Source organism: Sus scrofa, chromosome 4 (genome assembly GCF_000003025.6).
Source record: "Sus scrofa isolate TJ Tabasco breed Duroc chromosome 4, Sscrofa11.1, whole genome shotgun sequence".
In the NCBI taxonomy this organism is placed as follows: Eukaryota; Metazoa; Chordata; class Mammalia; order Artiodactyla; family Suidae; genus Sus; species Sus scrofa.
This window is the reverse complement of record NC_010446.5, coordinates 4,464,833-4,481,665: the sequence shown is the minus strand read 5'-3', so window position 1 is coordinate 4,481,665 and position 16,833 is coordinate 4,464,833. Positions and strand designations below refer to the sequence as shown.

General features: G+C 51.3%; 1 protein-coding gene across 6 annotated transcripts in view; it reads right to left on the bottom strand.

Annotated features, from left to right (window-relative positions):
- Window positions 1–16,833, bottom strand: part of FAM135B (family with sequence similarity 135 member B) — a 289,315-nt gene that overhangs the window by 181,594 nt on the left and 90,888 nt on the right. For all 6 annotated transcript variants that reach the window (XM_021088864.1, XM_021088866.1, XM_021088868.1 and 3 more), the window contains exon 2: window positions 1,523–1,618. In XM_021088864.1, coding sequence (XP_020944523.1) covers window positions 1,523–1,599 — 77 coding nt within the window. In that variant the 5' untranslated portion in view covers window positions 1,600–1,618. The remainder of the gene's footprint in view (window positions 1–1,522; window positions 1,619–16,833) is intronic.

Genomic DNA, 16,833 nt, shown 5'->3' with positions numbered 1-16,833 from the left:
TGATGGACTAGTGGTCCCCAGCTGGTACTGATTGCATAGCTACCCATAAAAACATCGACGTGCTTGCAACCCCAATATATGTATATTTATTTATAAGTCATATGCATGTACTGTTCTACTCATATACAATATCCATTATAAAAACAAGAGAAGGTATTTTCAAAGACGAGATAAGAAAAAAGAAGAAAAAAGTAAAAAAAGATGAGTTAAGAAATGTGATGATTCATGTTTTAAAAACAATTACTTTTAGTATTAATGGGACGTAACTTTTTGTTCTTATGACTATATACTATAGTAATATAAACAGTAATAAAAATTATATACCCCCCCACACAAATCTACATCTATACATAGAACAAATGATTCAAAGCTCAGGTTTTAATTCAGCTAACTCAATACCAGGCTTTAGAAGTGAGCACGGCTACATAAGGTACCTCCCCCAAACCACAGAGATGTGGAAAGAAGCAAAAGTACCACAGGCTTATTGGGTAACTTATGCTTCCCATTTTCAACCTCTTTTGCCAATGGCACAGGGCTCTCTTTGTGTTTTAGATGTGCCATTATTTTTTAGGGCCACACCCGCAGCGTACGGAGATTCCCAGGCTAGCGTTCAAATCGGAGCTGTAGCTGCCCGCCTACACCACAGCCACAGCAATGCCAGAACCGAGCTCCATCTGTGACCTACATCACAGCTCATGGCAACACTGGATCCTTATCCCACTGAGCAAGACCAGGGATCGAACCAGCATCTTCATGGATACTGGTCAGATTTATTGCCACTGCACCACGATGGGAATTCCAGATGTGCCGTTTTGAAACGTCTTGCTATCAGGGATGATTTCAGACAAGCCTTAGTCAATAACTGAAGGTCAATATACAATTCAGATGAGGTACAGTATGAATAACTATGGTTACAAATCCATATGTCAGATGCTTTCTGAAGGAAGATCACGTGTCTCAGTCTCTTTAGTGCTGCTGCTAATGAACTGGTCATTCCATCTGGGATCATACAGGTAAAATGCCAAAATTCAGAGTCCCTCCTCAAAAAGTAGAAGCAGCTATAGTTTAATTGTACCTTTAAGAAGGACTCTGTCAATTCTGTTTTTGAGAGATCTGGGCATAGGTTTTTATGCTCCGTGGTTTGGGCACTGGGCCCCCCACAAATATTGATCTTTCAGACACCTTTTTATCAGAGCTACACAGGCAGCCTTCCTTGCCAATAAATTCACTTTCCTTTGACACTGACTGACAGACTGAATGGCAAGAGCAAGTAGGAAGAGGAGGAGGAGGAGAGAGAAACCAGCATTGTCTGGTCTTTGTCAACCCAGGGCTTATGTTCAAATGCACTCCAGTTTGGGTTTTCCGCTTGGCAGGAAAAAAAAATTACAGAACCTTTCGTCATTGATCCAAAAATTTCCTATGACCTGTCCTCCCCACTATCACCCCTGCCCGAGAAAAAAAAAATAATAAGACAAAAGGATCAAATGCATAAACACGTACGAAGAGAAAAAAGCATACTCACCCTCTCTGAAAGAGATCCACATTATAAAACTTATGTAGCTCTACAGAAAACTCCACCGTTCCTTGTACTTCAGACATGATCTTTTTGGTTCATTACCTAAAAAACAAGAGGGGAAGTAACAGCTCGAGATCACATCCGCCAAACACAGAGAGCCCGGGGCTTCTACCACGGGGAGCCCGATAGCACTGACTTCGGTGGGCAGGAGTATCTGAGCAATTATCTGACCCAAGCGACAATGACGTGTCCCCTGGATACCCTCACTCAGGAGTTTCTTTTCTAGGAAAGACACGGCGAGACGAAGTGACTCGCAGGATGTCACACAGCTCTTGGGAACTGGGACCTGGACCCAGACATTTTAGCTCCAAAGCTGAGCTGTTTCTGCTGCTGTTGTCGAGGTGTAGGAGTTGCTTGTGTATTTCGGAGATTGGGACCTTGTCAGCTGCACCCTTTGAAAACATGTTCTCCCATTCTGTGGGTTGTCGTTTCGATTTTTAACGGTTTCTTTGCTATGCAAAAGCTTTTGAGTTTAATTAGGTCCCATTGGTTTATTTTTGTTTTTAATTGTCATTATTCTAGGAGGTGGAGAACAGACCTGTGGTTGCCAAGGGGGAGGGGAGGGAGGGGGAGGGAGGGGGAGGTTGGTGTTAGCAGATGCAAACCCTTCCATTTACACTGGATAAGCAATGGGGTCCTACTGTACAGCACAGGGAACTCTATCCAATCTCTTAGGTTAGAACATGATGGAAGATAATAGGAGAAAAAGAATATATATATATACGACTGGGTCACTATGCTGCAGAAATTTACATCATGCTGTAAATCAATGATCCTTTCATACAAACTGAGAAAATAACAAAGCTGGGCTAGTCCCCTGCGCTTCCTTATCCGCCAGTACCCGAAGCCAACAGCATCTCAGCTGCAAGCACATACCTCCTGACAGCAAAGCAAAGCCCCCTCCTCCCTGTCTACCTGTACGACCTTGAGCACGTCACTGAACTCCTCCCATGCTCAGTTTCCTCATCTGTAACAGGAGGACTGGTAACAGCATGTAAGTGTGGAGGACAGGAAGATTCAATCAATCTGTCACACGGGACCCTCCACGCAGTCCCTGACACGTAAGCACACAGTTAGCGGTAGGTACTATGAATAATGACTAATGGTAACGAAGCTGGTTCTCCTCATTACTATAAACACAGCCCCTCAAGAGCGAGGGTGCCTGGAGCGGCAAGGACAAAAGTGTCTCTACCGAGCAGGGAAAGGAGAGGGAATGGGTGCCATCGCCAAGCAGACACTGAACCCAACTTGACAGGTTGTTAATTTTCCACGCCAGGAGATCCTGGGCCAATAACAAGGTTGGACGGCGGGAGTTCCCATCATGGCTCAGCGGAAACGAATCTGACGAGCATCCATGAGGACACAGCTTCATCCCTGGCCTCGCTCAGTGGGTTAAGGATCCGGCGCTGCCATGAGCTGTGGTGTAGGTCGCAGATGCGGCTAGGATCTGGCGTTACTGTGGCTGTGGTGTAGGTTGGCAGCTATAGCTCCGATTCGACCTCTATCCTGAGAACTTCCATATGCCGCAGGTGCAGCCCTAAAAAGACAACCACAGCAAAAAGAGAAGGTTGGATAGGAAAGATGAAAGGGAACAAAATTAAAATATTCCCAGTCTAGGAGGAGAAACACACTGACAGGGAGACTCGAGGCAGGCTGGATGTCCTGAGGATACGCGATCATCTAGATACCGAGCATTTGGAGGAAGGAAAAGAAACCGACTTTTATTGAGCATTTACTATATTCTTGGTACTCCCTAAAGTATTGTATGTAAGCTGTCCAATTCATTCCGGGAAGAATCTGGCCCCATAGTGCAGAGAAGGAAAAGGATCCGGATGTCTCTATGACTAATAGAGAGAGCCCTTTGTGACTCTAGAAAGTTCTAGTGGTGGCCTTTGGTAAGCAGCCTCAGTTTACCGTCCTAGGTAATGAGACAAGCTACCCAGGCAGAAGGTACAAAGGGATTATCTACAACTGAGCAGGTTCTGGGGAAGCTAGAAGGTTCTCAACAGGTAGTAGCTGGCATGGTCTTGGGGACAGGGGGAGGATAAGACAGGAAGAGGGAAGGTGAGAGGGGTTTGATCTCTCCCAGCTGGCAAGCGTGGCTGGTACTTGGATGTCCCTTCAAAGCCCCTCTTCTTTCTGGCCCCCCGAGACGCCTCGAGGACCAGACCACCATCGCTGGAGCTCAGAGCCCGATCTCCCCATGGCTGAGGGGTCATGCCAGGCCAGGTCCCAAGAATAAGAGTACAAGGGATTAACTTGGCCTTAACAGCATCTCGGCTCCAGCAAGGGTGCCACCCTGGAAAACATTTCTGAAGACGCAGAATTCCGCATGCCTGATGAAAACGCAACAGATCCTAGACCCAGCCTCTATACAGGCTGCAGGGGGACATTTCAAGCGGATAAGCCTGGAAAGGCCTGACGAAGAGAAAGTGCTGAAAACCTATTTCCCTAATGGGAGAGCCATGCAGGCGCGCCCTGGTCCTGCCGAATGCATCAGAGTCTGTCAAGGTCGGAACGCGCCTCTCCGCTTCAAGTGCAAGGCATTTCCAGTAACAGCCCAGTGGAGGGGCCAGCAGTAAAGCCACTCGGCTTCATTTCGTTACCACATTCAACAGCACACAGCAGCCAGGGCATCTTCCCCCTCTCTCGGCACCCCACTCCGTGTCCATTCTCAAAATGTGGGAGAGCTGGCAAATCCGCTGCCACCCTTGCTCATGGTTACCCATTCCGTTAACGCCAGACCCTCTCTGATCTCTGATCTCTCTGATCCCCGAAGCAGCTTAGAGGGGAACAGCAGGGGAGCGAGAACACACACCAACACCCACGTGCTAATCACCGCCTGGGGCTTCTCCCCAACATCTCCCGAGGGAGGCATTCACACAGAGCAGCAGGCACGCCACGCGAAGGCAGAACACTGACCCAGGAGCCCACAGTTCTGCTTTTCCAGCGCTAGTCCTTTCCTGCAGAAAGGCTGAGACAGTGTTTGAGGGGGATGCATGTTTAGAAGCAAAAATAATGCATAGAGGAAACGCTATGGTTTTCTCCCAAGATGCTCTGTGCCATCCTTGCTCGTTCAGGGCAAACAGGAAGCAATCCCAGGACGTGGAGCTGCAAACACAGATTCTTGGTGGGACGCTGCCTTTTTCTTTTTAACACCGTGTGATGCATTATAACCAAACACTCAGTTGTTCAACGAGGGCCATGCGCTCACATTTAAAACATCGGTTTAAAACTCTACATCGGTTCCGCTGGTCACCGTACTAGGTCCCCTTTGTCGGAGGTGCAGGAATCCCAAACCCCTGGCTTTGGTCTCAACCCTGTCCCTCATCTCTCTAAGGACTAGCGAGCTGCGGGCCCCGGTGTTAGAGCAGAGACTAGACAGACCGCAGTGCCGTCTGTCACTACAGGGTGAGCCCCGGGAGATCCGGTAGCGTTTGCAACGGTGGTCCCCGGGCCAGCGGCACCAGCATGACACACGCACAGGACAGAAACGTGGCACACACTCAACACACCCAACACACACACACACATCACACGCACACGCCTGGTACAGACCCAGGTGCACACACGCACATACACACAGAGCACTCATCGCACACACAGGATGCCCCTGGCACATGACCAGGACACACTCAACACCCACATCACGACACATCCCAGCCACAAAACACCACCCACACGACACACACACATCACACCCACACAGTTGGTACAGACACACACACACACAGACACCTCCACACTGGCTTCCTACTACAAAAGGTTCTAAGACCCCATCATCCCCAGGCGGGCCGCGCTGAGCTTTGACAAGGAACACATCCTAAGTCCGAGCGCGGAGGGAGAGGCAGGTGGTGGTGTCAGGGAACGTGTCACCTGGCAGGTCCCCTCGCCTCTCTGAGCCTGGACTCCCGATCGGGGAGTGCGTACCCAGGAGAGTGCTACGAAGGGGTAACTAACCAGAGAGGTTCTGTAAAGTATTACATCGTTTTCATGGCCACCAAGGTCTTATTAAAGGAGGAAGAGAAATTATTTCTGGAAACACAAGCATGGTCTTTATTCTTCCTTAACCAAGAGATGGTTAGGTCCCCAGAGTGCAGCGGCCGTGTCTGTGCGTGGGTTTCTGAGTCCCCAAGGCAGAGGTTCACCCACGGGCGTGGCGTTAATGACCACGGCATCGTGAGGGTGGGAGAGGGGCCAGGGTCTCTGTTCTAACACCGGGGCCCGCAGCTCTCTGCCCAGTCATGGGGCCAGACGACCAGGACCCTCCACTCCTTACCCCGGACGCAGCTTCAGTGACACCAAAGGTGTGCAGGACACCGCCAGCCCTCAGCTGTCCGAGCTCAGTGGGGCAGCCTCTCTCCTCCTGCCCCTGCCCTGCTCTGAACATGAGCCCGAAATCATATGCTGAAAACCCCCAAAGTGAAGCTACCGGGAGGTGGAGCCCTTGGGCGGTTACTAGGGGATAAGGATGGCGCCCCCGTGAAAGGGGTCAGCGCCCTTACGAACAAGCCCCGGAGGCGCTCCCTTCCCCCGCTGCCCCGCGAGAACCCAAGACGTCTGCCGCCTGGGAGGGGCCCTCACCGGACCGTGCGGGCACCGTGCGCATCTCAGGCTCAGCTCCAGAGCCATAAATGTCTGTAGTGTTTTGTTACAGCTTCCGGAACGAAGGAAGACACCCCCAAAGACAGTTAGTTGTCAAATCTCACTGTCCGGGGCTCCTAGAATCCAAGCCCGTCTCTCCATCTCCAAAGCCACCACCCTAACGGGCGGGGTCCCCACCCCCCAGGCACAGAGCCTTAGCCCCCGCACCAGGTCACAGCTGAGCCTGATCCACTGTCCCCGTTCTTGTCTCTCGAGACCTCCCCAGGGCCCGTGTCTCCAGGGTGCAGGGGGGGAGGTCGGGCACTGAGGCGGCACCGAGCATTAAAGAGAATCACGTGTGTGAAGAGCTTCAGTCATTTCCTGACAGGTCATCAATCACTCATCAGCGGAAGCAGGGCGTCTTTTTATTTCTGCCTTCAGCACTCTTGGCAGAAATTCAAAAGGCCCCTCGTGCAATCCAGACCCCACGCACTAGTCCTCTCTCCGGTGTTTCAGAGGTTCTGGGGTCCCTGGAGGCCTGGACTCCAGGTCCGTTAAGGTGGAATGACCGCACTTTTCATTGCGATGTTTCTAAAGTGTTTCCTGAGTTATTTACATTTTCGAAAATGTTTCCGAACATCCCCAGGAGCCTCTGAGGAAATGTGTTAAAAATATTAAGGCTATTTTGGAGAAAGACTGTGGTGCCGATACTCATTAGATGCTGCTTGGAAACAAATCCTTTGACAAACACGTCTTCTTTAAAATGTAATCTTTCTTTTAAAACATCCATCTTCAAAGTGTGTGGCCTTTGAAAGATTAAATGAAAAAAGGCGTGTTGATCTTAATTCTCATCCGCCTTGACTTTATGAAAAGGGCATGCAGTTACTGTGCTCAAAAGATTATAAGTCAGAGCATCACAGGAAGGTTCACGAAAGGAGCCTCTGATGCTGCAGAACAGAAATTGAGGCCAGAGCAGCGTGGCCAGGGCACAAGCCAGCAAGTTCCTGGGGGAGCCCCAGGGGCCGGAAGCGCCCTATCAGATTGTGCTGCCTCCTGGGCTCTGAGAGAAGCAGAAGTGGCCTCGGACCACAGGTAAATGCGATCACAGATGCCTTTTCCTCCGGCACACTTTTCTCCAGACAGGTATTCTAGGAAGGGCGGTAACTCCAGGTCTCTGCCAGGTCCCTGTGGTCAGAATCAGCTCCAAGTTCAAGGAAAAGGGTCTCCTTAGGAAGAAGGATGAGCATCTCTTCATTGAAGCTGGAGTGTCCCACTAGCAGGAAGGCTGTGGGGGAACTCTAAGAGCCCCCCATCTGCCTTAGAGCCCCGAGCCTGGGCTTGGCCTCTGAACGGGGCCTTGGACCAGCCCCGGAGCCTCTCTGGGCCTCCGTGCTCCCGTCTGGAAGCTGGGCTAGCACCTCCCTTTCAAGGCCCGGTTGCTGAGGGTTAAAGGGGCAGCCTCTCGTGGGGGTTCAATTCTTCACCACACGGGGATCAGGGTCAAGCGCACGGACCTGCCCGCAGCCCCTGGGGCCAGGGACAACAGTGCCATCAGACGACACAGGCCAGAAAGGAAAGAGCCAGGTCACAAGCGTGGTCCACGGGGATAGAAGCCATGACACGAAGGTGCCCAGAAAAGGCACAAAGGCCCAGGGGTGAAGGCCGTGGCCCAGCACGTGACCCCAGCATCAGCCCCTCAGAGCTGTAGGACCTCAGGGAAGGCCTTGGGCTCCCTGTGCCTCAGTTTCCCCAATTGGAAATTGCCTTGGAGCCTGGCACACGATACCCGGTTAATACGCATGGCGTTATGATGAGGACGGATGCCTGAAAGCACCATTTTATGTTTCTTTTTCGGCTGCCCCGCGACACGTGGAGTTCCCAGGCCAGGGATCAACCTGTGCCAGAGCTGTGACAACGGCAGATCCTGAACCCACGGCGCCGGGCAAGGGATTAAACCCCCGTCCCTGACGCTGCAGGGACATGGTCGATCCCTAAAAACAATCTTGTGGGGACAGCAGGAAAGAAATGATAACCCCCTTTCGCCAAGGAGCTGCTGCGCCCCCAGCAGGCCGTGAACTTCCCCAGGGCCTCCCAGTGGGCAGGGGGCAGAAGGAAGGCCAGCGTTCGCCCACACACCACAGCAAATGCAACCAAGCCCAGCCACTTGGCCCCGAGGTGAAAAAGTTCTATTCTTTCCCTCAGTACAGAAACCAAAATGGGCTGCGCATGTTTGTGTATCTTTGTTTCGTGCCTGAAAACAGTGGCAACAGAAGCAAATCACACGACGCACGTCCCTGTTTTCCCTGGGGGTTCTGTGCTGCTCTTAGACCGCATCTTAAAACGCAGGCATGAAGGCACCGAAGGAGTCACAGACTCGAACTCAGGCAGAGCCTTCAAGCCACAAAAGCAAGGCAGCCCCATTTCTGCCAGCAGCCCCAGCACAGAGCCTTCCGCCTTCCCACCGAGCAGGCGGCACTCACCCAGAGTTGAGCGTGTGACCAGAGAGGCTGGCAATTCATCCCTCTTCTCACCTACTGAAATGCAAGCACACAAAGGGGCACCGAAGTGTGCGCACGTGTGCACGCACACACACACACACACACACACAATGCATGTTGTGAGCTGACCTCTTAGAGAGACAACACAGAATCTGCCAAACGCGGGTCACACGCTGACCGCTCTACCCACAAGCTGGGTGACCTTAAATCAGGTTGTGTCCTCCCAGTCTCTCCATGTCTGAAACCCTATGAAAGTAGCATCTACTTTGCAGGGATTTTTTCTTTTTTCTTTCTTTTTTTTTTTTTTCCCCCAGATTGACACTCATGGACATGTTTCTAGCAACATTATAGGTACTCAAAAAACAATGGCTCATATTAGACTAACTAACAATAACACGAGGAGTCTACACATAGCAAAGACATGCTTAGCAGTTCACCCTGGAGGGTCGGGGAGCCAGTGGGAGCCAGTGGGAGAACCTGGGCTGAGCGAGCAGCCAAAGCACTGAGGAACTAGGGAAAGACCTGGGTGGTGTCTACAGCCAGCTATCAGGAGCCAGGGCTTGGGGGTGTTCGGGTCACGGACAAAGGTCCTGAGTTCAAGGTCAAGCTCCTGACTCTCTGGGTCCTGGGGGAAGCAGAAGCTGCATCTCCCCTCCTGGAAGGCAATTTCCATTCGCGGAGGTGGGAGACGTTTCGTGCAATGACAGGTAACTCCGGGTGGAGATAACGGACAGTCCGCCTCGAAAGAGCGCCCTCAGCTGCAGTGTCCTCCCCAGAAGCAGAGGAAGGGATCCCTGCTTTGGGAACCAGCCTGGAGCCGAGTCCTCTATGTGCCCTACAGTCTATGCATACGAGCCTGTGCGCATGACGGTTCTATGTGCCTGATGAAGTTTCAAGAGCATTCTGTTGGTAGAGTGGCAGTACCCCCCAACTCGAGTTGTGTCATGTGAAGATACTGGCTGGTTTGGCCCCAGTGGCTTCTTTGTCTAACACGTGGAAATCCAGGGAGCACTACCTCACAGTCCAAGCGCAGGGACTCGGTGCGCTACGCGATTGTCCCACCTGCCCTCATCACTGATGCAGGCGAGACATGCGAGGCCCCGAGAGGGAAGCGGGTGCCTCCCCAACCCCAGGATGGTGCCCTCAGGGCCTCTGCCTCCCGATTCCCGGCCCAGTGGTCTCTGCATTCCCCGTGGTCAAAGTCTGCACATCCGTGATCTCATCTGGTCCTTGAAGGTGGCCCAGAGGGACAAAAGCAGGCGCAGCATCCTGAGAAGTGGGTGAGACAGAGATTCATCAGGGTCTCAGAAAGGCGGACCTCATGGGAAGCTCCAGGCTCCCCTGGCTCAGCCACCTCATGGCGGGACTGAGGACACAGAACATCTGGGTGGCTCTGGGACTCTCTCCGTGACCAGAGCCACCTGAGGGAAGAGCCACGAAGGACCTGAGATATCCACTCCTTAGAGCATGATGCTCTAGAAAGATGGTACAGCCAGACCTGCCTCTGCTACAGGGCAGCCCACACAGCTCCCCAGGAAGCCGTTCCCGAGCGGTCATGTGTCCACCTTCCGAGCAAAAATGCCCCTGGTCACACACATGCCCAAACAGCCCTGAGCGGCCTATGTTCTGGAAGTATACCTGTCTTTTAGGTTACACCGCGAGCTCCTGAAAGTAAGGACAGGAGTTCCCATTGTGGCTCAACAGGTTAAGAACCCCACCTAGAGTCAGCGAGGGTTTGAGTTCGATCCCTGGCCTCGGCCAGTGGATGAAGAACCCGGAATTGCTGTGCACTGTGGTGTGGGTCGCAGATGTGGCTCAGATCCCAGGTGGCTGTGGCTGTGGCGCAGCTCCGATTCAACCCCTAGCCTGGGAACTTCCATATACGGCAGGTGCAGCTGTAAAAAGAAAAACCAATAAAATAAAGGAAGGACAGCTACTGACTTTAGCAAGAAAAAATCCGGCAGAGAAGAGCATGCCAAAACATGTGTGGGACAAATGAGAGAAATAATGAAATAATAAGCAAATGCAAGAGAAACTCACATATGCATGAATGAAAGAATGAATGAATGGATTACTCTTCTTTCCAAGCAAGTGTCTCTGAACCCTAGGCACCAGCCCCGACGTAGGACTTTAGACTGAAATAGCTCTCCCTCTCTCGGGTGGACGCGAGGCTGAGTTCCTTCTGTCCTCGCACTGTCTATAGAGGGAAATGAAGACAGCAGAACCCAACCTGCGCGAGGGGATCCCAGACAGAAGCCAGCGTTGGAGAAGGATGTAGTCACCGATGGCAGTGCCACAGCGAAGGAGGACCCGGTTTATCGTTCCTGAAGCCACAGTGTAAACAGGAGAGGAGGTGACAGCAAGCTGCAAGGCTCGCGCCAAAGGAGTCAAGGCTGGCATTTCAGACGTGCTATCTGTTTGTGCCCCCGCTGCAGAGCTTTGGGACCCGGTTTTGCCTGCATCTGTTGTCAGCTTCCCAAGGACGGCGATGACTCAGCCTGCATCTGTGTTCCCACACAGCCCACCCAGGAGATCTGCAAGCCCCCGCTCTCCACCTTCTCACACACAGACGGCCACCCTCCTCCCGGGCCACCCTTTCAGCCAAAATAGACAGGGCAGCACTTGGAAAGGATGTTTTCTGGAGCCTTCTGGGAGCCAGCAGCAAGGGGAGAACCAGCCGGCCTGTGCTCTACTTCTGTAAAGCAGAGGCTGCACGCTCCCCCTTCTCTGGGACCCCGGGTACCCCCAGGGCCAGGTGCAGCCCAGCAGGTAGGGGCTCTCTTGTGGCATCAGCCGGTGGCTCCCTACTCACAGTGCCACGCGAGCCGTGGGGCTTAGGAAGCCCGACTCCGCATTTATACAGAAAACTGAGCCGCCAGAGAAGGCTGAAGTGCAGCTAGGTGCAGGGGGCAGCAACGTCTGGTGCCAACCTCACAGCCACGAACCCGTCCCTGTATTAGTTCCTGGTTTTGTGTTTTTCTCTGACCCTCAATGTCATCGTCTATGAACTGAGGGGCTTGCGATGCCTTCTTAGGAGGGTTAGTGTGAGAAACGGAAGAATTTATATGTAAGTACCTAGTCTGATATCCAGCATACAGAAAACACTCAAAGTAGCTGCTCCTGTGATGAACATTTTTTTATAATGACAAGCACCTAATGAACCGTAACTGAGAAATAATACGCTTCTTGTTCAAGGTAAGAAATACCCTCCCTTCAAATGAAAAGAGGGGCATTCATTCCATAGCTAACACTGCCTTGAAAACTCGCCCTGCGTGCATGATCCAGCAAAAGTTACCCCAAGACGGGGGAGAGGGATCCATGAGGCGATCTAGTGGACAGAGAGGATGGGAAAACGGGAGATGTAGGCATTATTCTGGCATGGATGCGTCCACTGTCAACGGGCAGACAGAATCACAGGCTGGGCAAAATTAACTCATGAGAATGACCATCCAGAGTGAGTCCATTCCTGAGAGTTCCCCTTGTGTTCACAGGGTTAAGAACCCAACATAGTAACAATGAGGATGCGGGTTCGATCCCCAGCCTCGCTCAGTGGTTTAAGATCCAGCATTGCCGTGAGCTGCAGTGTAGGTCATAGATACAGCTGGGACCCTGCATTGCCATGGCTATGGCATAGGCTGGCAGCTAAAGCTCTGATTCAACCCTTTGCCTGGGGACTCTTAAAGAGTGAGTCCACTCCTTCCAACCATGAAAATGCCCCTTTTGCACTGTCATCTACTGACCCAGGTGTCAGTGAGGCCAACCACCACCTCCAGCTCCGGTATAAACAATTCCTTAGGCTCAGACTCAGGACCCTGAAACCCAGAGGTACCCAGAGTCCATTCTGCCACTGGGATCCTCCATTCATGGTATATAAGAGCCTCTAAAGCCAGTCAGGCTTTGGGTCAGATCCCAGACCCAAGGCCTGCTTCCCTGTAACCTCAAGCCCAGTGGGTAACATTATTCCAGCTGCAAAAAGCCATGTGTCTAGTAGGAGAAGCAGGGATGGTCACGAGACATACACGCAGGTGACCCAGAGCAGGAATTCACACTAGCATTCGCATTCTGGCTGGGGGGACCCCGTGTTTCTAATTTTCCCATCTGTTCATACCGTTCACTGACACACCTGAGGAAGGGCTATGTCAGAGCAAAGAAAGAAAGGCACAGAGGCAAAGCTTTTGGAACCCCAAGATAATGAGGCTCCCCATCTACTTCATCTTTAAAACTCAACGTGGGGGAAGGAGGAGGGAGTGGGATGGACGGGGCATTTGGGGTTAGCACATGCAACTTTTCCATGTAGAATGGATAAGCAATGAGGTCCTGCTGTCCAGCACAGGGAGCTGTAGCCAGTCTCTTGGGATAGAACATGATGGAAGATAATGTAAGAAAGGACGTGTATGTGCATATATGCACACACACACACACACACACACGCAGACACACACACACACATACACATATACATTCCCAAAGTGTGTGTGTGTGTATACACATATATACAATGACTGGCCACTTTGCTGTACAGCAGAAATTGCCACAGTATTGTAAATCAACTACACTTTAAAACGTTAAAAAAAATTAAAAAGTAAAATTCAATGTGACATCATCAACATAATTTTTTTCGTGGGAGGAAATGGCCGTGAAGGAAAAAGCAACCTCAGCGATCTAATCTCTACAGGATTCTTTTCAAAATGCGGATTTTTGATTTTTTGGAAGGTCGTAGGTAGATTTGTTGATCTGTATCTTCCATCCGTTAAGCCTCCCGCCAAAACTTTCTAGTGGGAGTTCCCTGGTGGTCTAGTGGTTAGGATTTAGCACTTTTACCACTATGGCCCAGGTTGATAGTTGGAGTATCAACCAGTCTATGGAACCCTTGACTTGTTTAACTGGCAAAGGTTAAACTGGCAAAGCCTCCCGGACTCCTAGGTTGCTGTATTCCCAGTGAGCAGCAAAGGCCTTGACCCAGAGGCAGCTCACTGTACATAGCTGCTGATGAGCTAAAGGTTAAAAGTCTGCTACGCCCTGAAAAAAGTACAGGACTTTGGAGTTGAAGGTCAAGATAGGGTATATTTAAAACAAAAAGGGTAGGGAGGAGTCAGGGGAGGGAGCAAAACTTCTGGAACAACTATGATGCTACCTACTTCCTCATTTCATATCCTTTAACCTTTAAGGCCAAATGCAACAAATCATTATAAAAATGCCCATGGGTTTTTTCTGTTGTTTTTTTTTTTTCCTGGGATGAAACTGATGCAACCGAAGGCAGCTGCAGCTACCTAAGACCACAGACCTAACAGGTGTCAGGATGGTACTACAACAGCACCGGTGGTGCTACGAGCCCTCAGCCAGGGAGAAGGGGATGAGAAGCATCTTGAAAAACGGGAATCAGAGCTATGCTGGGGACATGGGGAGACAGGGAGTGAGGCTGGAAGGCAGGACCCAAAGGAAAAAAAAAATACAAGACCTTTCAGGTGTGATAGAGAACACGCTTGAAATAGAAACCTCCACGCCGGCTCGGATATTCATCTTTATAAAATGACAATGACAACCTATTTTTTGGCATGCATTAATCATGAGTTCACGCTTTTTATTTACTTATTTAAATAAAAAAAAACAAGTTTCCTTTTATAAACACCTCAGCAACACCTGCTCAGACCTCCCCTTTGTGGCCATGATGAGCCCACTGGTTCATTCAATCATTCCACAAATACTGATACGAATACAGGGCTCGTATGTGTCAGCCATGACACGAGGTGCCAGGGAGACGTGAAGGCCTAAGTCACGAGTTCAAGAAAGAGAAATAAGACAGCAGATAATTCTCATACAATATACAGAAAGGGGAACCACACAAGAAGCCTGTCACCGGACCGTGAAGGTGGCCCACCAGTGCCTCATCTGTGTGAGAGGTTGAGGGGGCTGGAGGTTGCCTCACAGCACCCACGTCCTGAGCACGTGTGACATGCAAATGCCAGGGTCAACATCACCCCTTAACCGGACACATTTAACAAAGTGTCAGCTGACATTCGAGAATGAAGGACAAGTCGTAAACAGTTCACACAAATACTACGGTTGCACAGACTAGGCGAGCGTTGCAGAGCTGGCCGAGTCCAGCTGGGCAGGCGACATCAGCACCAGACTCCTCACATCCTGCCCTGAAGGGCCATTCACAGCTGGGCTCAGGCCTCGGGCCTCGGGTCAGTACCTCTGGTCCAGCCTCCCACAGCCCCCAGCCCCCAACACTGCTCTGGCTCTGTGGATCAGCGACAAGGAAGGCTGTCCGTCCAGGAGCAGCGCTCTGGGGAGAGAAAGAGAGAGAGGAAGATGCAGTCTTGGATACGTCTGCCTCTCCACCCCTCTGTCCTCCCCCTTCTCTTATTTGCTCTCCCCGCCGCCCAGCAGCAGGAGGGCAGAGATGAAATGGGTGACACTGCCAAGGTGATGGTCCTCCGAGTCCCCCCTTAGACTGACCAGGTCGCACCTGCAAGCTGCCGCCTGGGAGGCTCCTCCCGTTTCCTGGAGCTCAGGCTTCATGCCAGACCCAGGAGGGCTCTCTGAAGCTGTGATCCTGGTTAATGCTAAACAGGCCCCTGTGGGGCTATGCTGTTATGGCCCCATTCCTCAGAGCGGGTAACTGAGGCTCCGGGGTGCCATGACTTACCCAGTGCCAAAGAGGAAGGGATGGAGCCGTGAACCACGCCCGCTCAAGCCTCCGGTATCTTTCCCCAAAGTCCTAAGGTACCTCCCCATGCTGTCTCCCTGCCTCCTCCACCCAGACACCAGAAGGTCGATTAATACAGAAATCAACTCACACATTTCCTTTGCTATAAACCCCCACTGGCTTCCCTTCACCCTTTAAATAAAAGCAAGTCCCGCCAAAGATGTACAAATAGCCAACAAGCACATGTACAAGGCTCAACGTCATCCGTCAGTAGGGAAACGCAAATCAGAACTACAGTGAGACACCATCCACCATCCATTAGGATGGCTATGACAAGCAAATAACTAAATAAAGGGAAAAAAGCACCGGCAATAATTTGGAGAAACTGAAGCCCATGTACCTCGCTGGTGGGAATATAAAATGAAACCATCATGGAGGAAAATAGTTGGGCAGTTCCGTCAGAGATAACACAGAATTAGCAGATGAACCAGCAATCCCGCTCCTGGGTACATACCCCCAAAACTGACCGTGAATGTTCACAGAGGAATTATTCACAATAACCAAAAGGTGGAAATGAACTAAATTCCCATCAGTGAATGAATGGGCAGACAAACATGATACATCCATACAATGGAATATTATTCAGTCATAAAGAGGACTGCAGTACTGACATAGACAGCAACATGGACAAACCATAAAGGAGTACACGAAGTGAAAAAGGGCAGACACAAAAGCCCCCCTTCCCCATATTATATAATTCTGGTCTGATATTCTTGTGCGCACTAATGAGAAATTCAGAGAGAGAGAATGTGTGTTGAGCACTGCAATGGTCCAGGGTGCAGAGAGGACCAGAGGAGAGGGAGAGGCTGGGGGGGAGGTGGCCATGTGCAGATCTGCCTTTTCCTTTCCGTCTCCTTCCCCAGCACGTGCAGCAGTACTGAAGCAGAGCTAAGCACTGGGGATGTCCGAGCAGTAACGTGGAAACCCTGCCCCTCAGAAGTTTGCACTTTGAGGAGGAAGACAGGGGAGCAACTGTCCGGATCACGATGACACTGTAAGTGCGACCCAAGGAAACAGAGGTTTCTGGGCACAGTGGGGAAGGACCACCGTGACTTTCCAAGGATCCAGACACTCCATCAGGGATTTGGAAGGATGGGAAGGAGCTTGGGGGCAGCAGAAGACCCCTCCAAAACCACAGAGCCACCACCCCCACCTCCCGCCCTGCACACCTGCAAGCCCCCTTCTCTCCCGGCTGATCTTCTTCTGGTCTGGGATCCACACGTATTTGTGAAATGCTGGTTGACCAGGTCCCTTCCCGCGGGTGGCTCACTGCCCGTGACATCATCCCTCCCCATCTTATAGATGAAGACCAAGAGGTGGGACCCACCCCAAAACGGGCCTCCCTCCCCCACTCCCCTTCAATCCCTCTCAAACTGCCACAGTCACAGAGACCCCACTGATTTCCGGAACATTCAAGTCAGTTCATCATTCTCACCTCCCTCTGCACAAACTCTTCCTCTGCC